The following is a 16,170-nucleotide window of genomic DNA, read 5'->3' on the forward strand; positions in this document are numbered from 1 at the left end:
ACCGGTGTTTCCTTACTTAAGGGGAGGGTAATGCCCAAAGGTGATTACGCTCCTAGTACATGTAACCTAGTGCGATTCGGCTGTGGACAACTGCCGCACCTACAAGCAACACGCAGCTTGCACTCACACACAGCAGCGTGGGACCTTTATTTTCTGTGAGCCCAACTCTGTGCACCTTGCCCTGGTACTCGCTCCCCTGCCTGTGCTGAGCCACCCAAAAAGAGGGACGGAGAGCCAAAGCCCCGCCGCCCGCAGCCCCCCGCGGCAGATGGATGCCCTCCCTCCCTGTCTGGGCACGCGGGGCTGTGCTCAGCACGGCCCTGCAGGCAGCAGCTCTGTCCTCGCTCACGGGCCACCAGGCAGCAGTGTAGGTGGTGCATGGCCCCAGCCCCTGGGGTGGTGCACTGCGCCAGCCCAGCGCTGCTGCTTAGGGGGAAGGAGAGGGACACGAAATCAAACGGCATGAATGGATTTCATTCGACCGACTGCACACTGTGCAACGTGTGATTCAGTGTGTGACTCAGAGTTGGGTAACACGGCAAAAAACAGAGCAGAGCTGACTCATCCCAGTGCAAGTTATTTTTTCCCTGTTCCATAGCGAAACTCGTTCAGCCACATGTGGATGTTGCTGGTCTACAGAATCGCTGCTGCTTGGCTGCTCTGCTCTCCAAAGGTGCCCCCCATCTCCTAGATGGCTTCAGACTGGGGACGGGGAGAAGGGTACAGGAACAGCACACGCTTTGGGCAGAAGCCAATCAGGAAAAGAAAAAAAATCCCCATTTCCTCAGGTTTTGTGATCTGTCAGTAACCTTAACAAAGATGGTCAGCTACTGCTGCACCTAGGCCTAACTATCAGGATTAAGAATTTCTTACTAAAAATTGGAACATAATTGGAACAGAACAGCAAATTCTGGTGATTTTCATTGTTTAAGAGGAATAAGGTCCTGGAGGCAGGATAAATGCTAGATCCAAAATTGGTGCCCACTTCAACCTGCATCAGGGACTGCAGAACAAGAAACTAGGGCAAAAAGTTTCAACACCGTAACGCCGCATTTGCACAAGAAGACGGTCTATATACAGAGGAAAGAGGAAGCAATTGAGAAAAGAATGTATGAATTATGACAGAAAATGTACTGTCAGTGGAAACCTCAACACTGATGTTAGTAATTTTACTGCACGAGTTCTTCACAATACTTCTTGTCTGTACCTTGAGATCATCTAGAAAGATCTAACAGCCGTAAGGTCCAAGAAGTGACACACAGGATCAGACAGAAGCTGCATGGTATGGTGACAAAAGGCAGCACCTGCTGGTGTCAGAAGACAGCCACAGCAAGACAAAGCAGGAAAACCTGCTAAGTGCTGATCTCATCCTAAACTTGAATTGTTGGAGAGCTGATGGAACCATGCACCATGAGGTCTAAACTACTCTTAAAATATAACTGACAGTCGTTATAACTCTAGTAGCTTCTATTTAATAAAAGTTAATACTTTATACAAAAGATTTTGACATGTTACATATTACACACAAAGATGAATTTCACTATGAAAAATTAAATTACAATATTTAATGATTTAAACATCAATTGCATCAGAAGGAAGCAACCTAGTGCAGAACCTTCCTTCATTTACAGGCATCTAACGGTTAAACACTGTGCTGGGCCATCCTACCTGGAGCAGTACACCTACTGGTACAAAAAGCTTACTGCTTGTCCTACAGTGAGTACTTCTTACTCGTTAATCCCTTCTGTTAAACTATGCAGATTGATTTAATGAATGAAAGTGAAGGGAAACTGACAAAATAAGCTTTCAGCAATCACAAAGAGTAATGAATGAAAACAATTGCAACAAAGACACAAAGCAAGCAGGCGAAAGGAAGCCTCACCTGTATCATGTAAAAATCCATACAGTTCCAATTCCAGAAGGGTTTGCCTTACCTTCCTGCATCTTGATGCCCCATACACACATTCATTAGTGCATTGCAGACAAAGCTGTAGCGGTTGGCTGCGTTATCACTCAGGATCTTGCCCAGCATTGAGTAGTTAATGCTATGAGCTGAAGGATTCTCGATAAAATCTAGCATGAACTCTGGGTCCCACAGCAGATTGGAATTTGAAGGCTGAACATTGCTGTATATTGTTTGCTTCACCTTAGAACAGGCACTACTGAGGACCAAAAAAGAGAGAGTTGCCCAAAAAAAGTATTTTGCACAAATACTATTGAACATACCATGTGGGGTCAGAAAGTTCTAGTTTGATTACCATTCTGTACACAATCTCGTTTTTATAAGAAGCTTCTATGACATCTACTGCCATGGTGAGTGGCTGGATAAAGGAACCCACACACGTTCCTTTTGCGCAGTAACTTCCCAGAACACCACAGGCCTTTCCAGTGAGCTATAATGGTGCTTCGTAACACTGCTCTCCCTCCTCATTTGTTATGACACAACAAACTGCAGCAGCGGTAAGCAGAATTAGTTACAGGAAAATGTAAAAACTTATCTAACTTACCTCCCCCCTATATCTAGTAATAATGTGACACAATTGACAACTTTTTGAAGGATGAAGTCAGTAAACAGAGAAAAGATACATAAAAGTCATGTTTTGGCATTTAAAATTATGACAAAAGACCAAGAAATAATAAAGGCTAGCGATACCTATATGTTAATTTGCTTTATTTGGTGGTGGGGGTGGAAACATAGAAATATACTATTAGAGAAGAACATAAATTTCATACACAAAATAGTCTAAGGAGTGTTTGTCTCAAGTGTTAGATCTTATACCATAGCTGGGAACAGCATCCACACAGACAAACTTCATTGATTTTCTATCCAATGTTAGAAGAATTTTGGTCAATCTCTTGCAGTATTACGGAAAACAAATCAGCTCCATTAAAACCTATGAAAGTGAAGGCAGGGGGAGGGTCCAAAGCTGTGTCACGGCTGCCGCAGCAGCTGACCCAGTGCCGATGGTCCCCACTGCCCTTGCACCACACGTGCTCCCTCCACTGCTAACCACAGCACAGCAAGGAGGGCCCCCGGCAATAGCTCCTCCACGGCAGGTACTGACACAAACACAAGGACTTCACGGGCTCAGGTCCACATGCTGTGCTGCCACACTTGGCACACGCAATAGGATTTCATCCATAAAGGTAAAGCAGCAAAGGCAATGGGGTATTTTCCATTGACAGCAAACTTAACTGAAAACAGGAGTCTGCATCAGCCTACAGGTTAGGCAGTAATAAGAAAAATCGCGTTACCACCCACCTGAAGAGGTCTCCAAACTTGCTTCTCAGGTGACTACAGGACACATACAGGTCATAGAGGTAAGCTAAAATACACCTTTCTGGGGAGGAACATTCTGAGGGATTAACAACGTGCTTGACCACCCCACACAACCTGCAAAGATAGAAACCATTCTGAGTCCATTCCAACACAGCTTAGAAACGCATCTCATCCTGTTACATGTTGTATAAACCCCATTAGCTAGGTAACACGATTACAAACGTTGCATCTACAAACTGATGGGCTCATTTGAAGTTTGGTGTCACCTGTGAGTTTAAATGGGCTCCAGAGAGGACAGAACTCCCTCCAGGGAGGGGAGCCCAGGGAAGAATCAAGTGAATGGGTAACAAACTGAGATATACAACTCCCACCTGTTCCTAGGCTACCAAGGGCACAGGTCATACCAGCAGGAGGGAGCAGGCTGCAGTTGAGCCGTCTGCTCGGCACTAGAGCAAGCACAGACCTGAGCTTGCTTGCAGCCTTCCAGCAATGCTGCAGCAGCTTCCAGTGCCATGCACTGCTTGGTCTCACTACCTGAACCTACACACATTTTTTGTTTAGAAGAGAACAGAAGAAATACTTTTTTGGAAAAGTGTAGCTGCCACGTACCCTTCGAATACTTGCGCAGTTTGCTCCGAGTTGAGAATGAGGCAGGCATGATAACGCCGCAGGACAGCAACAATGCAAACACACAGTCCTGTTGTGTAGCTTCCTGCCAGGCTGGATGACTTCAGCAGCAGCTCTGCCTCCACAACACTCAGCTCGTTCAGCAGCTAAAAACACATACACAAAAACAAACAGCTGAAAATAACTTCCAACTTCAAAAAAATAAATTAAGGAAATACTACATGGCAAGCCAAAACAAAATCTTTTTCACTAAAGAACAAAGGAAAGAGGCAGCAAAATCAACTGTTACAAGTACAGAACATGTCCCTCAGAACTATTTTCAGAAGAACACAATATTTCTGGCACCTACATGCTTTACAGTGTAATAAGATGCTTGCGCCTGAAACAGTGAAGCCCATACTAAAATATATTGTGCTAAAATAATCCATTTTTTTATTAACTATATATATATATATTTATTTTTTTTAAATAAAGTAGATCTGTTCACTGCCCGTAATGGTCAGCGAGTAGGACAGAAGGGGAAGTATCTGGGTAGTTTTTTCAGAGGTTAGGAAACTGAAAGAGAGAAAGTCTCATGACAGCAGATCAGGAGAATATAATTGGTTTGTGTTTTTTTTTTTCTTTTTTTTTTTTTTTCCTGATTTTACTTAAAAATGTATCACAGCTTTGTCCTGATGAACGTATTAATAAAATTAACTCTTCTTACCTGTATTGCAAAGTCTATCAGTCCGTTGATGTTCAGTGCTGGTTCCATGAGATCAAAGATAAGTTGTATATGGTGAGCCAAGGGAAGATGATATGATGTTCCTGAGGCAAAACTAGTTATTTGTTCGAGAACATTACTGGAGATCTGTGAAAATAAATGTTGAAAAGTTGTATGATAACTGACGACTTCTCAGATACACTAGTGCTCCAAAAGTACTAAATTTGTTAATTGGTAATAGCAAATTACAGCATTTTGCAGATAAAAGCACTAACAAATCATGCATAAGTACAGAGTATATCTTTACCATCATGCAAGTCAGTTGTAACACTTTTATTTGCTACATAGAGAAAGCAGAAACATGCTGGTCTACTGCTTTATAGCTAAATGTCAAATTGATATTAATACCTACAATAATTACTTTTTTACTCTGTGGGATCTTTTTAAAATTCAATTTTTGTTTAAAGGAGAGACAAAATCTATTTTCATCCTACTGTGTTGTGCTGTTTTATTGAAATAATTACTCAAACGATATCCTGCAAACAAAACAAATGTAATGAATTCATTCAAAACACCAGATCTAGTGATGTGTTATAAATTAAGTATCAAACACGAACCTCTTTTACTTTGTTTCTTAGGCTAGCCTGAGGTTATTGAAAAATACTTTAAAACAGTAACTAGAAGTAATGAAAACCTATGCAGATACATTTGCACACAAGTCCTGATACAAATCAGGAAAAACGGGCTTGTCATTTAAAATAAGTTACGTTCTCAAGTCAGCCCCTAACATAGTTTTTTAACGCTAAATGTTAACTATAAATTTAAAAAGAACAAACTGTACTATCCATCTGTTTCTCAAAGAGACAGTCAGTTTGTTGCACAAACACACAGAAAAGAGCTCACCATCCTACATGCACACAGATGCAGTAACATACCTTTTACATACACGAGAGATTGACTGACAGGTATCTAATTTACCAGTGATCCCTAAACAATAACATTAACTGAAATGGAAAACTGATTTCAAATTTTTCACTTAAAAAATCATGACGCCTATAACAGCCCTCAAAGCTTCTTAAAATTAATAAAAAAGTCCAAACAAACCAAAACAAACCACCAAATACCTACTGAAACAGATATTCTAAAATGCCAGTGTACATTTTTTTCTCTTGCCTTCAAAGAAGCAGTGCACTCAAAATTCTTGGTACATACAAAACATTTCTAAAAACCTAGATTCACTTCCTATTTGATCTCTCTACAGCAGAATATAAAAGGCTACAATTTTATACATGGGAAGTACCTGAGATGTCACCTGATGTTGATCAAAATATGACAGTTGCTGTAGTTTTGTGAACACCGTCTCAAGGGTTGGAAATGCTTCTTGTTTGTTCTTCCTGGCTTTTTGCCCTTCATCCCCAACTTAACAGATAAAAATATTTTGGTTATTTTATATCTAATGGAGCCCTAGTAGCTCTGCAATATTACTGCTTTATAACACAGTTAAAAAAATTTAAAGCTTCACTCATGACTACATAAAACCCTTCTTCTCTCAGTTTTCCAAAAATACTTGGGGTAAATACAGAGCATAGCAGGTAACAATGTAAAAGCTACTTTAAGGTTACTCCAGTGCAAGAAGGCGCTGTTCAATAATAACTGACAAATAGTCACATTGTGTTACTAGGAAGGTAAGGAATATGTGTGTAAGGGCTGGCCAGTATCTCATATTCCAGGCTTTAGCCTAACGGCAGTGTTGGCAGCCAAACTGCTATGATGCTAAATAGGGATTTCTAACCACAGCGCAGGGATTTCTAACCACAGCAGCCTTCTCCTGTCCCGGTGCCGCGGCACAGCAGGTGCACTCTGTGCTGTGGGAATACAGCACCTCGCCCAGTGATCGTCAAGGGGAGGAAAGCCAAGGTAATGATCAACATGCACAGCTTCAAACTTGCTGAGCACCTCAGCTCCCATGATCTTCTCTACAGGCTACCGTACAGCACTGTTAAAGCATTTACCACCCGTTTCAGTAGTGCTCTTCTTATTCAGAATTTTCAGGATGTCTTTGGTAATCTTCTTCAATTGATGTCTTGCTTCGTCACGCTCCTTACCAACACCATAAAGAAGAATCATGCGCTGGTTACACTCATGACTTGAAGATTCATCCTGAAAAGACCAGAAGGAATGAAGCCTCTTTTCTTTATTATTCTTTTCTGTTATCACTTGCAGCAACCCAATAGCCCAGACTGCAATACACAATAACAAACTCTTCATCACAACGGGCACCTCATCTGATTATTCACATGGAGAAAATCACTGAAAAGGGTTAAAATACACAGGGAAAAAATGTAACTTCGTATTATGAATTCTATAAATATCTGTAAAGACAGAGTCAGAAGATGCATAAGGGTAATCACCCTTAGCTGCCCCGTGGATTGATATTCAGTAGTAAGTCAGTAAACAAAAGATGTCTAGAAACTGCATCACTTCTCTTGCTACATACAAATCCATTAAAAAGAAGATGCACCCCAACAAAATTGTGTTCTGTACATCCAAAAGAAATAGACATACGTATAGTTTACTTAAATTCTAAATGATTATATTTAGTCTTCTACTAAAATATATTCCATAATGTTGATGCACAATAACCTAAAAACTTGGAGAACTGATTTGCAAGTCATATAAGGTGTAAATATTTCGTAAATAATTACCTTCTCCAATGACTGTTTCTCTTTAAAAATGAGATTACTTAAAGTTTTCAAACAGATAAGGCTGTGTACAAAAGTCATACTAAACAGCACGCACCACACAAATCACAAGGCAAAAGATAGCAGGCGGAAGTGCACTCTACGCTCACAACGTTGCAGTCTTACAAAATACATGACCTCTTTTAAAAATAGTGTCTCTGTCAAAAGCAGGAAGTAAACCTCAAATTATCTATAAAATTCTATTTCGCTCTCAGTTCTAGAGGAAACAAAAGGAGAAGCACTGACAGCATCACCTGGAATTTGCAGCTGTCTCTCTGGCTGAGAAACCAGTTCAAGCCAGAGGAAGGTCTAAGTGGCAGATCTGGGATGTGAAGCTGTTCCTCCAGCTTCTCCAGGCTCCCAGGGACTTGCACATGAACACTCCTGCCTGCTGCCACAGCGTGGAGCGAGAGGAACCGCAGGCGACCCTCTGCCAGCAACGTAAGCTTCCCAACACAGGAAACACACGAGATTTCATCACTTCTCAACAGCCCACTACGGTAATCTCCTCTGTTTTATGGTTTATTTGTTGGTTTGTTTTTTTTTTTCCTGATATTGCATGTTTAGTGAATACTTATTTTGTTAGGATGACACTCGGCAGTGAAATCTGTCATGTGCTTCACAGCAAAGCAGATTTAGAAATTCCTCTCTAAGTCCTACAGACAGAAATAAAACTTTGCAGGTCTGTGAGAAAAATGCTGGGGATGCTCAGGCACTGGCTGACAAAGCTTCAGCTCCTCCAGGCACCTTATTTTACAAAGACAGAGATCGTTCTGAACGATAGCAATTTTTACAATTGCATCGTTACTCACCCGAAAGCCGCTCCTTTGGTAATACCAAACTGACCAATTCAACACCCCTGCCTGGCTCCTTCTGGCACCCAGTTTGGATCAAACCCTATCGGACCAAGGCTTTCAGATTAGGAGCAAGTTTTCCACTGAGTCCCTGCTACGAGTTAGGGGGATGCGCACGGGCGGGCGTTTGCGGTAAGTGGCCGGGCGATGCGCTCTGCGGGACAGCACCAGCAGCACTGCCGGGGGCCGTGAGCCACCAGCACTCCCACGCTGCTTTGGCACTGTGGTTCAAGTCAGCAAAGTTTGAGATCTATTTGCAACATGACACTCGATAAAGTAACTGATTTAGAAAACTGACAGGATAAACTAGTAGTGAAGTTATACGTTAATACTTAGAATACAAATGCCTTTTACAGACCGTGCTGGCAAATGTGTAACCCCTGCAGTAAGATGCTGCTAGCTATCTAACTGCTGGCATGCACAACCAAAGAGCAGCCACTCATGTCTCACCTCTGTCCCCCTGGGAGAAGCACACAGGGACTCGGGGGGCCACGTACACCCCCTGGAGCCAGCCCAGTGTTGGGAGCACGGTGGCAGCCTGCAAGTGGCTACTCCCACTGTCTGGCAAAGGGCATGGGGGGAAAGGGAGAGAGCAGCCTCAAGGGTAACCAACAGCAGGCTGGAGTAGTGCCTCTGGGAAACAAAGACAGCCAGCCAAGCAGAAAAAAATTAAAAAAGGGAAATTTGATTACTTTTTACTTCAGCCTGGCACTGTTAAATCTGCAGTCAAAAGGAATTTAGCTGCCATCTCTCTTCCACACTACGAAGGATGTGGAAAAGGATGTTTCTCCTTCTTCCTTGTGAGAAAAGGAGGTAGTTTGTACAGCCGCGTATCAGACAGTGAATCGGCAGCCCTGCCGGCCCACACGACGGCCTCGCTGCTGCTGCACTGAGCTGCTGCAGGCCACCCTCCCCGTTCACGGCCCCACCGCCCGGCCCAGCCAGGTGGAGCTCAGCCTGGGGGGGCCCTCCTGGGGGTCCCACCCGCCCAGCCCCTGCCTGCACCCCCTGGCCAGCCTCCCCCTGGACAAACCCAACATCCTTGGTCAGATAAAAACCCACCTGGCAGCAGTCAAAGCCCCACTGGAACTGTACCCAATGCAAAAATTAAAAATAGACTAAAAATGCTGAAGTCTCACAATAGATATAAGACCCACTTGGTTTATTTTTTCTTTTGTTTGTTTTCACAAGGAAGGTGGGAAAGACAAAATGCAAGTGAAAGCCACAAACAACTTCAGCTACGCTGGCAACGGCAACAACTGCAGCAGCGATAACAAAATCAGTCAGGTCATCTTTCCTTTGCTTTACACACTTCTCTTCCTGGTGGGTCTCACTATGAATGGCCTGGCAACATGGATCTTCTTTAAAATATCCAGTAAATCCAATTTCATCATCTTCCTCAAGAACACTGTCATTTCTGACCTCCTCATGATCTTGACTTTTCCATTTAAAATCCTTAGCGATGCAAAGTTGGTACCGTGGGTGCTGAGAGGATTTGTGTGCCAGGTCACCCAGGTCATATTTTACTTCACCATGTACATCAGCATTATGTTTCTTGGGCTAATAACCATTGATCGCTATCAAAAAGCCACTTCACCATTCAGAACATCAACCACAAAAAGCCTTTTTGGTGCGAAGATCCTGTCCACAGCAATCTGGATATCAATGTTTACTCTTTCATTACCCAACATGATTCTAACAAACAAGGAAAAAACATCTATGAACGTAAAGAAGTGTGCTCTCCTGAAATCTGACTTTGGCTTAGTCTGGCATGAAATCGTAAACTATATTTGCCAATTTATCTTCTGGGTTAATTTAGCAGTCATAGTTGTATGCTACATGCTCATAAGTAAGGAACTGTATAAATCCTACAAAAGGACAAGATGCACAGGAAAAGCATCTAAAAAAAATGTAAATCTGAAGGTTTTTATCATAATTGCAGTGTTTTTTATTTGTTTTGTGCCATTCCACTTCACTAGAATTCCCTACACTTTGAGCCAAACAAGAGACGTTTTTGAATGTTCTGCTCAGAACACTTTGTTTTACTTAAAAGAGACCACACTGTGGCTGACATCACTAAATGCTTGCCTAGATCCATTCATTTACTTTTTCCTTTGCAAATCATTTAGAAAATCCTTGCTAGACACGCTACGCAAACACACAGAATCGCCAGAACTCCGAGCACAGATGGCAGTGCAGAATGAAGCAGACGACACAGACGAGACACCACTCTAGCACCATGTAGGGACACTAACCATGTCCCTACTTGGCCACCTACGCTTATTTGGGAGACAAGGGAAAGCAGTAAAATCCTGCTGAAGGTTATCTAGAATTTTGCCAACACCTTTACAAATTGCCCTACAGATGAAGCACAAACACACTGGAACCAACATCACTGGTTGAAGAAATGGCAAAATTAGAAAGCTTGAATAAAACAAGAGCACCGTCTGATCACAGACTCCGTGCTTGTCAGAATTTCTAAGGAAAAAGTTAGAATTTATAGTTGGAGCTTGTCCTGGAAGAAAAAAATAAAACAGAGTCATGAAATGCTACAGAACAGAAGATGACATGCAGAGATTTTACAGAAATAGCTTAATTTGGGCCAGAGTAAAGTCCATGACAACACAAGAGCCAACAGATGTAAACAAAGTCCACAACAAACATAGTTTTTAAATACACGAAGTTCTTACCTTGCATGCAACCATAAGATAAACAGAAATATATGACATATGTAGGTAAACTACCTGTGTAGATTTTTGGGAACAATAACATTTTGCTTATCTCATTACATGCTTGCAGTTCTTAATCCATTGACCAATAATTACTTTATGTCAGAGGAAATTATTTTATCACCAGGCTTACCTTGATGTGTGTTCAATCTTCAAATCCTTCACCTTATTATATGACAAATAAAAAATGTACACTTTTATAGAGTGTATAATGCACTGGAAAATGCACAAAGATTCAATCTACAGAATACTTAGATCTTAGTGAAAGAAAAACTAATGGTAAAATTTTTACTAATTATTAAGGGCAGCCTGTTTGCACTATACAAGAATTGTAACCATTTATGCCTTTTCATTTGGAAAAGTGGGAAAAAGGAGGAAGGTATTCTCAGGAACAATTATCATTGTAATTACACATGAAAAATACGCAAGACAAATGTAATAAACTATGTTTCATTTAGTGTAGCTGCAAAACAGCTCCCAGCCAGAAAAGACGTTCCAGCAGCAAACAAGAGCTCAGACCTGCCCCGAGCTGATGTCCTGCCTACACCTCTGCAGTAGTCATCTGGTCCCTGGCGGGGCACAGGGAGCTTTCAGGATTGATATCCAACTTCCTAAAACATCAGAACACAGTTCAATTACTTCAGCACTCAGCCTTGGAGCCGATGCATCTCTTATAACCTGCCTGCCAAAATCAAGGATTTCACAAACTTTTTGTGTACGGCTTATGCTGATTACAATCAGTGCTAGGTCACGCTGCAGAAGCACCATTATTTCCCTGAAACCAGCAGCATTGCCAGTCACTTCTGAGTGCATTTTTGGCAACCACCTGGGCCCAGGAGACTGCCCAGCTCCCAGCTGGTGCCTGGAAGGGACTTGCGGGATGCCCCTTTTCCACCTAACACCCATTCTCCACATTCTTTGCACACACACAGAGATTTATTATTTAATTATCTGCCAGCTGCTCCTCCTGATCAGATGGTGTGCTCAAACAACAGACACTGCAGCTCCCTGCATACCACACAGATGTCACTGATGCCGCACGCAGGCACTTAGTACCTGCCTGTGAAGCTGGCGGCATTGTCAAGGTGTAAGAGAAGAAAACGTGGAAGAAGCTGACTTGGCAGTTGGTAATAGGATATTGCAACAGTCCATCTCAGCTTTATATTGTCTTTGAGGCATGTGCAGAAGTCAGGTCAGGCAGCTAGGGGCATGTCAAGCTGATGATGTTGGAAAGGGTGACTCCTCAAGGCACTGTGCTCTCTGCCAGACTTTTAACATCAACATCAGCGTGTGCACGTATGTTAAAATGTACATGCCAATACACGGACATTATCGGTACAGCCACACACTGAGAACCTCAAAAAGCAATCCACATCTGCTCACAGAAGGACGGCTTCAACATGAGGCCGTTCCCACACCACACCAAGCAGGAAGCCAGAAACAGCTGACACAAAAGCAAGATAAATCACATTACTCAAACAAAACATTCTGTTTAAAGAGAAATGCATTGCATTCCAACATAATGCATAACAAATACATAATAAACACATAAAAAATAAAAAGATATCATGAAGCAGAGGCAGCTTTTGCCAGAAAGAGAAAGTCTCTATATTTGGCATGCCATGTCACCCAGCCACACTGGCATCGAAATGAACCAGAAATGCCATGCTGAAGATCAGAAGTAACGCTCAGGTTCCTGTGTGGGATTAACAGTTCCACAAAGAAAATACACCTCACATTTTAAGATTTTTTTTTTTCCTTCTTCTCTTCACTGAATCTTCACCAGGAATTCAAATATTAATTATTGTCCAACAGATTTCAAAGCTTAACTGTTCATTTCAGTGTAAACCATAAAATACAAAGACTGAATGCATTTTTTCTTGCCTTCGGTGGTCTATCTAGCCAATTACTCAAGCTACAGAGGGAGGGTACCATTTCTGAAAATGTCAGTGTACATGATTTTGTAGCTAAGTAACCTCAATGCTTCATCCCACTTTAACAGTAGCTTTGAGCAGACTTTCTGGTGATGGATTTAATGCCAAATAGCACTGTCCAAATCATGGGAATTCACACACATAAGCTACATTTGAAGATTATCCTGAGAAACTGTCAGGAAACGTTCTTTGTTCATTCTTCTCACATCTCTGAAGGACCCAAATAGTAATGGCACAGTGTAGTTGATCCACACAAACAAAAATCCAGACAATGTGCCCACCTTCACAGATAGGGTCATTTTTTTTCTTTGTCAGTAGAGAAGAAGGTAATATACTTTTTGACAGAGACCAAAAGGAAAAGAGAGGCAACAGCAAACGTGATTAACTAACTTGGATGGTAAGTGGAAATGAGGAAGGAAACAACACATCACCACCAGCAGAAAAAGTTTCTTCATTCTACACATTTCCCCATTCTTAATACTTTGCTTGAGGCTTCTGTCAGCAGAGGAACAGCAGATGAAGTGGAGATAGCCAAAGACCCCTCTTCAAACCAGCTGCTGCCAAGTTTGCTCAGGTACTTGCACTATTGGAGCGTTCATGTGGTATGACGGGGCACTTGGGCATCTGGCTTTCAGAGATAGGAGGCTGATAACCAGCGGTGTGCATCTTATTCTCAAAAACATTATTTAAATATGTGCTGAGAAAGGAAAAATGGTACATGCTTGGTACAAAATACCAGAATTCACCTTCCCAAAGGCACCTTGGTTTTCAGCCACAACTCTAAAATTTGTATTCAATGTTAAAATACGTGCCCACATAAAGACAAATGGTTCTCTAGGCGTTGTGCTGTTATACCTCGCTATTATGTTATCTTAGGCCTCTATAATGAATATATAACATTTCAACTTTTCATTAGACATTAGTGTGTAAACCACGTAAACTTTGACAAGGTTTAGATTTAGTATCAGCCAGTCTGTTTAATGCATGTTCCAGAGTTTTTTGTAAATTGTATAAACCTGCTAATCACTGCCAGGAACATGTCATCTTGAATACAAACTGTTACGCTGTATGTTTTCTCTCTCCTTTTCACTCAAGTCTATTCTGAAAAATGGAAGACTTTGCGAACGAGAGTACCATCAGTAACTCCAGCGGAGCACCCTTCTCCACCCCATGCCACCGAGACACCAGAGTTACCCACCTGGTCTTCCCGGTACTCTACACACTCGTCTTCCTCCTGGGACTTGTACTGAACAGCCTGGCTCTTTGGGCTTTCTTCTATATTCCAAGCACATCAACTTTCATTGTCTACCTGAAAAACACCTTAGTATCTGATTTTATAATGACACTGATGCTTCCTCTGAAAATCCTGACTGACTCTGGCCTGGGACCATGGCAACTCAAAGCCTTTGTCTGTCGCTTTTCAGCCGTAATATTTTATGACACCATGTATATTAGCATAGTGCTCCTTGGTCTCATTGCTTTTGACAGGTTTCTCAAGATTGTGAGACCCTTTGGGAAGTTCTGGGTGCAGCATGTGACCTCAGCAAAGATCCTCGCAGGCCTGGTCTGGTTCTTCTTCCTTGTTCTCTCTCTACCAAACATGATCTTATCAAACAAGAAAGCAACACCGCAATCCGTAAAGAAGTGTGCCTCGCTGAAGAGCTACTTTGGGCTCAAATGGCATGAAGCCGTCAATTACATCTGTCAGCTCATCTTCTGGACTGTTCTCATTCTTATGTTTCTGTTTTATGTAATTATTGCCAAAAAGGTATACGAGTCTTACAAGAAAACACAGAAGAAAGAAAACAAAAGGGAAAAAAAGGTCAAGGGGAAAGTATTCATCATTTTTACTGTGTTCTTCTTATGCTTTGCCCCCTTTCATTTCAGCAGGGTTCCCTACACCCTGAGTCAAACGACAACCCGAATGGAATGCCATCTGCAGAACCAGCTCTTTGTCGCTAAAGAAAGCACTCTTTGGCTGGCTGCCACAAACATCTGCATGGACCCTTTGATATACATGTTCTTGTGCAAACCATTTGTAGAGAAGATATTATGCAGGAGAGTAGGCACATTTCAGAAAACAGTTCATACAAATGCCAAATCCGAACTGGACACACGAACGTCGGCAACTGAACCTTGATTCTGTAGCTCATATTCATTTGTGGGTATTTGTATATTGTGGAGAAGTTAAAAAAACAATGTTTTACTTCTGCTGTAGAAAATTAAAGGGCGGTGGTACTGTAATACTACTACTAAATAAAAGCGGGACACTGGATTTCCATATTTATGCTCACCGCTTAGCTTTGATAGGCAAAAAGCTGTCACTCACATTGCCACCCCAGATCTAACACTGATCTTCCCCCAAGCTCTGCCCTCTCATTGGGATCACCGTCACTAATCAAAGCTGGGGAAGCCCAAGTGTGTCTTGGTTGTGCCTGCCCAGCCACGGTTCTGCTGCACTTGCACCACAGAGATCTGTATCACCTCAGTCAGACACTAATGCGACTTCACAGCTGTAACCACACCAGTCTGAATAAAATAAAAATAAATAAATAAATAAATAAAACTGCATTGGTAATGCATAAAACTAACAGTGATCAGCTTGTAGTCTTGCATTGCTATTGTGGCTCTGCGAAGTTAAAAAGAACTAGAATGCCTTCGCTTAAGAACAAGATACCGACTAATTCTATCTGCTTTAAACAAACAACAACAAAAACCCTTTCTTATTAACACTTAAACATCTTATTGATAGATGCCTCTAAAGACAATTAGCTTTATTTGGGAATAAAACACAAAGCTCTTGATTTTGTATGTCTGTAATTTCCCCCCTGGGTGCCAGCTCAGCTGGCCGGCTGTAGGGCGGGGAGGAGGAGCCGTAGCTGACAGAGGGAAGGAGGACACGCTCCATTCCCATCCCTCCCTGCCTCTCATACACATAATTACTTTCCTGCCACCTAACCCTGTTTCTTCATCCTTCCTCTCCACCTCCGAGGAGATGTTTGGGGAGGACATGGTTCTGCAATACCTCAGCCCCCAAGCATATGCCATGGCTGGTCGGCGGAGGACCCAAAACTCCCTGCAAAGAGCAGCCCTGAGCTGTGCAGCACGCACCCTACCTCACTGCCCACCAGCAGGCAGTGCCCAGGAGCCTCCCCTCGGTCGCGTGTTCTCCCTTCCCAGAGCTGATGAGCGGAGAAGAAAAGGCAGCAAGCAGCACTGCCTCCCCACTCAAACAACCAGCTCCAGCTGGCTCGTGGTGCTACTCACCTCTCCAGCAGCCATCCCACCAGGGAAGTCCAAAT

At 42.4% G+C, this 16,170-nt stretch overlaps 3 protein-coding genes across 5 annotated transcripts in view; 2 read left to right on the forward strand and 1 right to left on the reverse strand.

The window, feature by feature from the left end:
• The window catches only part of MED12L (mediator complex subunit 12L), a 132,698-nt gene that overhangs the window by 37,011 nt on the left and 79,517 nt on the right, over window positions 1-16,170 (reverse strand). Inside the window, exons 16-21 of the mRNA XM_082767075.1 lie at window positions 6,623-6,770; window positions 5,911-6,029; window positions 4,614-4,757; window positions 3,890-4,053; window positions 3,263-3,394; window positions 1,935-2,162 (exon numbers count right to left, since the gene is read on the reverse strand). Coding sequence (XP_082623201.1) covers window positions 1,935-2,162; window positions 3,263-3,394; window positions 3,890-4,053; window positions 4,614-4,757; window positions 5,911-6,029; window positions 6,623-6,770 — 935 coding nt within the window. The remainder of the gene's footprint in view (window positions 1-1,934; window positions 2,163-3,262; window positions 3,395-3,889; window positions 4,054-4,613; window positions 4,758-5,910; window positions 6,030-6,622; window positions 6,771-16,170) is intronic.
• Window positions 7,574-10,440, forward strand: P2RY12 (purinergic receptor P2Y12; the record flags this gene model as incomplete). 2 transcript variants are annotated; one of them, XM_082767057.1, is made up of 2 exons in its annotated part: window positions 7,574-7,851; window positions 9,397-10,440. In XM_082767057.1, the coding sequence occupies exons 1-2, from the start codon at window positions 7,726-7,728 to the stop codon at window positions 10,438-10,440; spliced, it is 1,170 nt and encodes a 389-aa protein (XP_082623183.1). In that variant the 5' UTR covers window positions 7,574-7,725. The 2 variants fall into 2 exon arrangements, with proteins under 2 accessions (XP_082623183.1, XP_082623184.1); XM_082767058.1 differs by having other exon boundaries at window positions 7,721-7,851; window positions 9,401-10,440.
• P2RY13 (purinergic receptor P2Y13) lies at window positions 7,764-15,143 on the forward strand. Of its 2 annotated transcripts, none has more exons than XM_082767074.1 (2): window positions 7,764-7,851; window positions 13,964-15,143. In XM_082767074.1, exon 2 carries the CDS (start codon window positions 13,977-13,979, stop codon window positions 15,006-15,008), a length of 1,032 nt encoding a protein of 343 aa, XP_082623200.1. In that variant the 5' UTR covers window positions 7,764-7,851; window positions 13,964-13,976; the 3' UTR covers window positions 15,009-15,143. The 2 variants fall into 2 exon arrangements, with proteins under 2 accessions (XP_082623200.1, XP_082623199.1); XM_082767073.1 differs by lacking the exon at window positions 7,764-7,851 and adding an exon at window positions 13,308-13,442.

This window comes from Aythya marila (genome assembly GCF_965140915.1).
Source record: "Aythya marila genome assembly, chromosome: 9".
NCBI lineage: Eukaryota > Metazoa > Chordata > Aves > Anseriformes > Anatidae > Aythya > Aythya marila.

Coding starts and splice junctions, on each gene's coding strand:
- P2RY13 (XM_082767074.1), top strand. CDS start 13,977: ATGGAAGACTTTGCGAACGAGAGTACCATCAGTAACTCCAGCGGAGCA.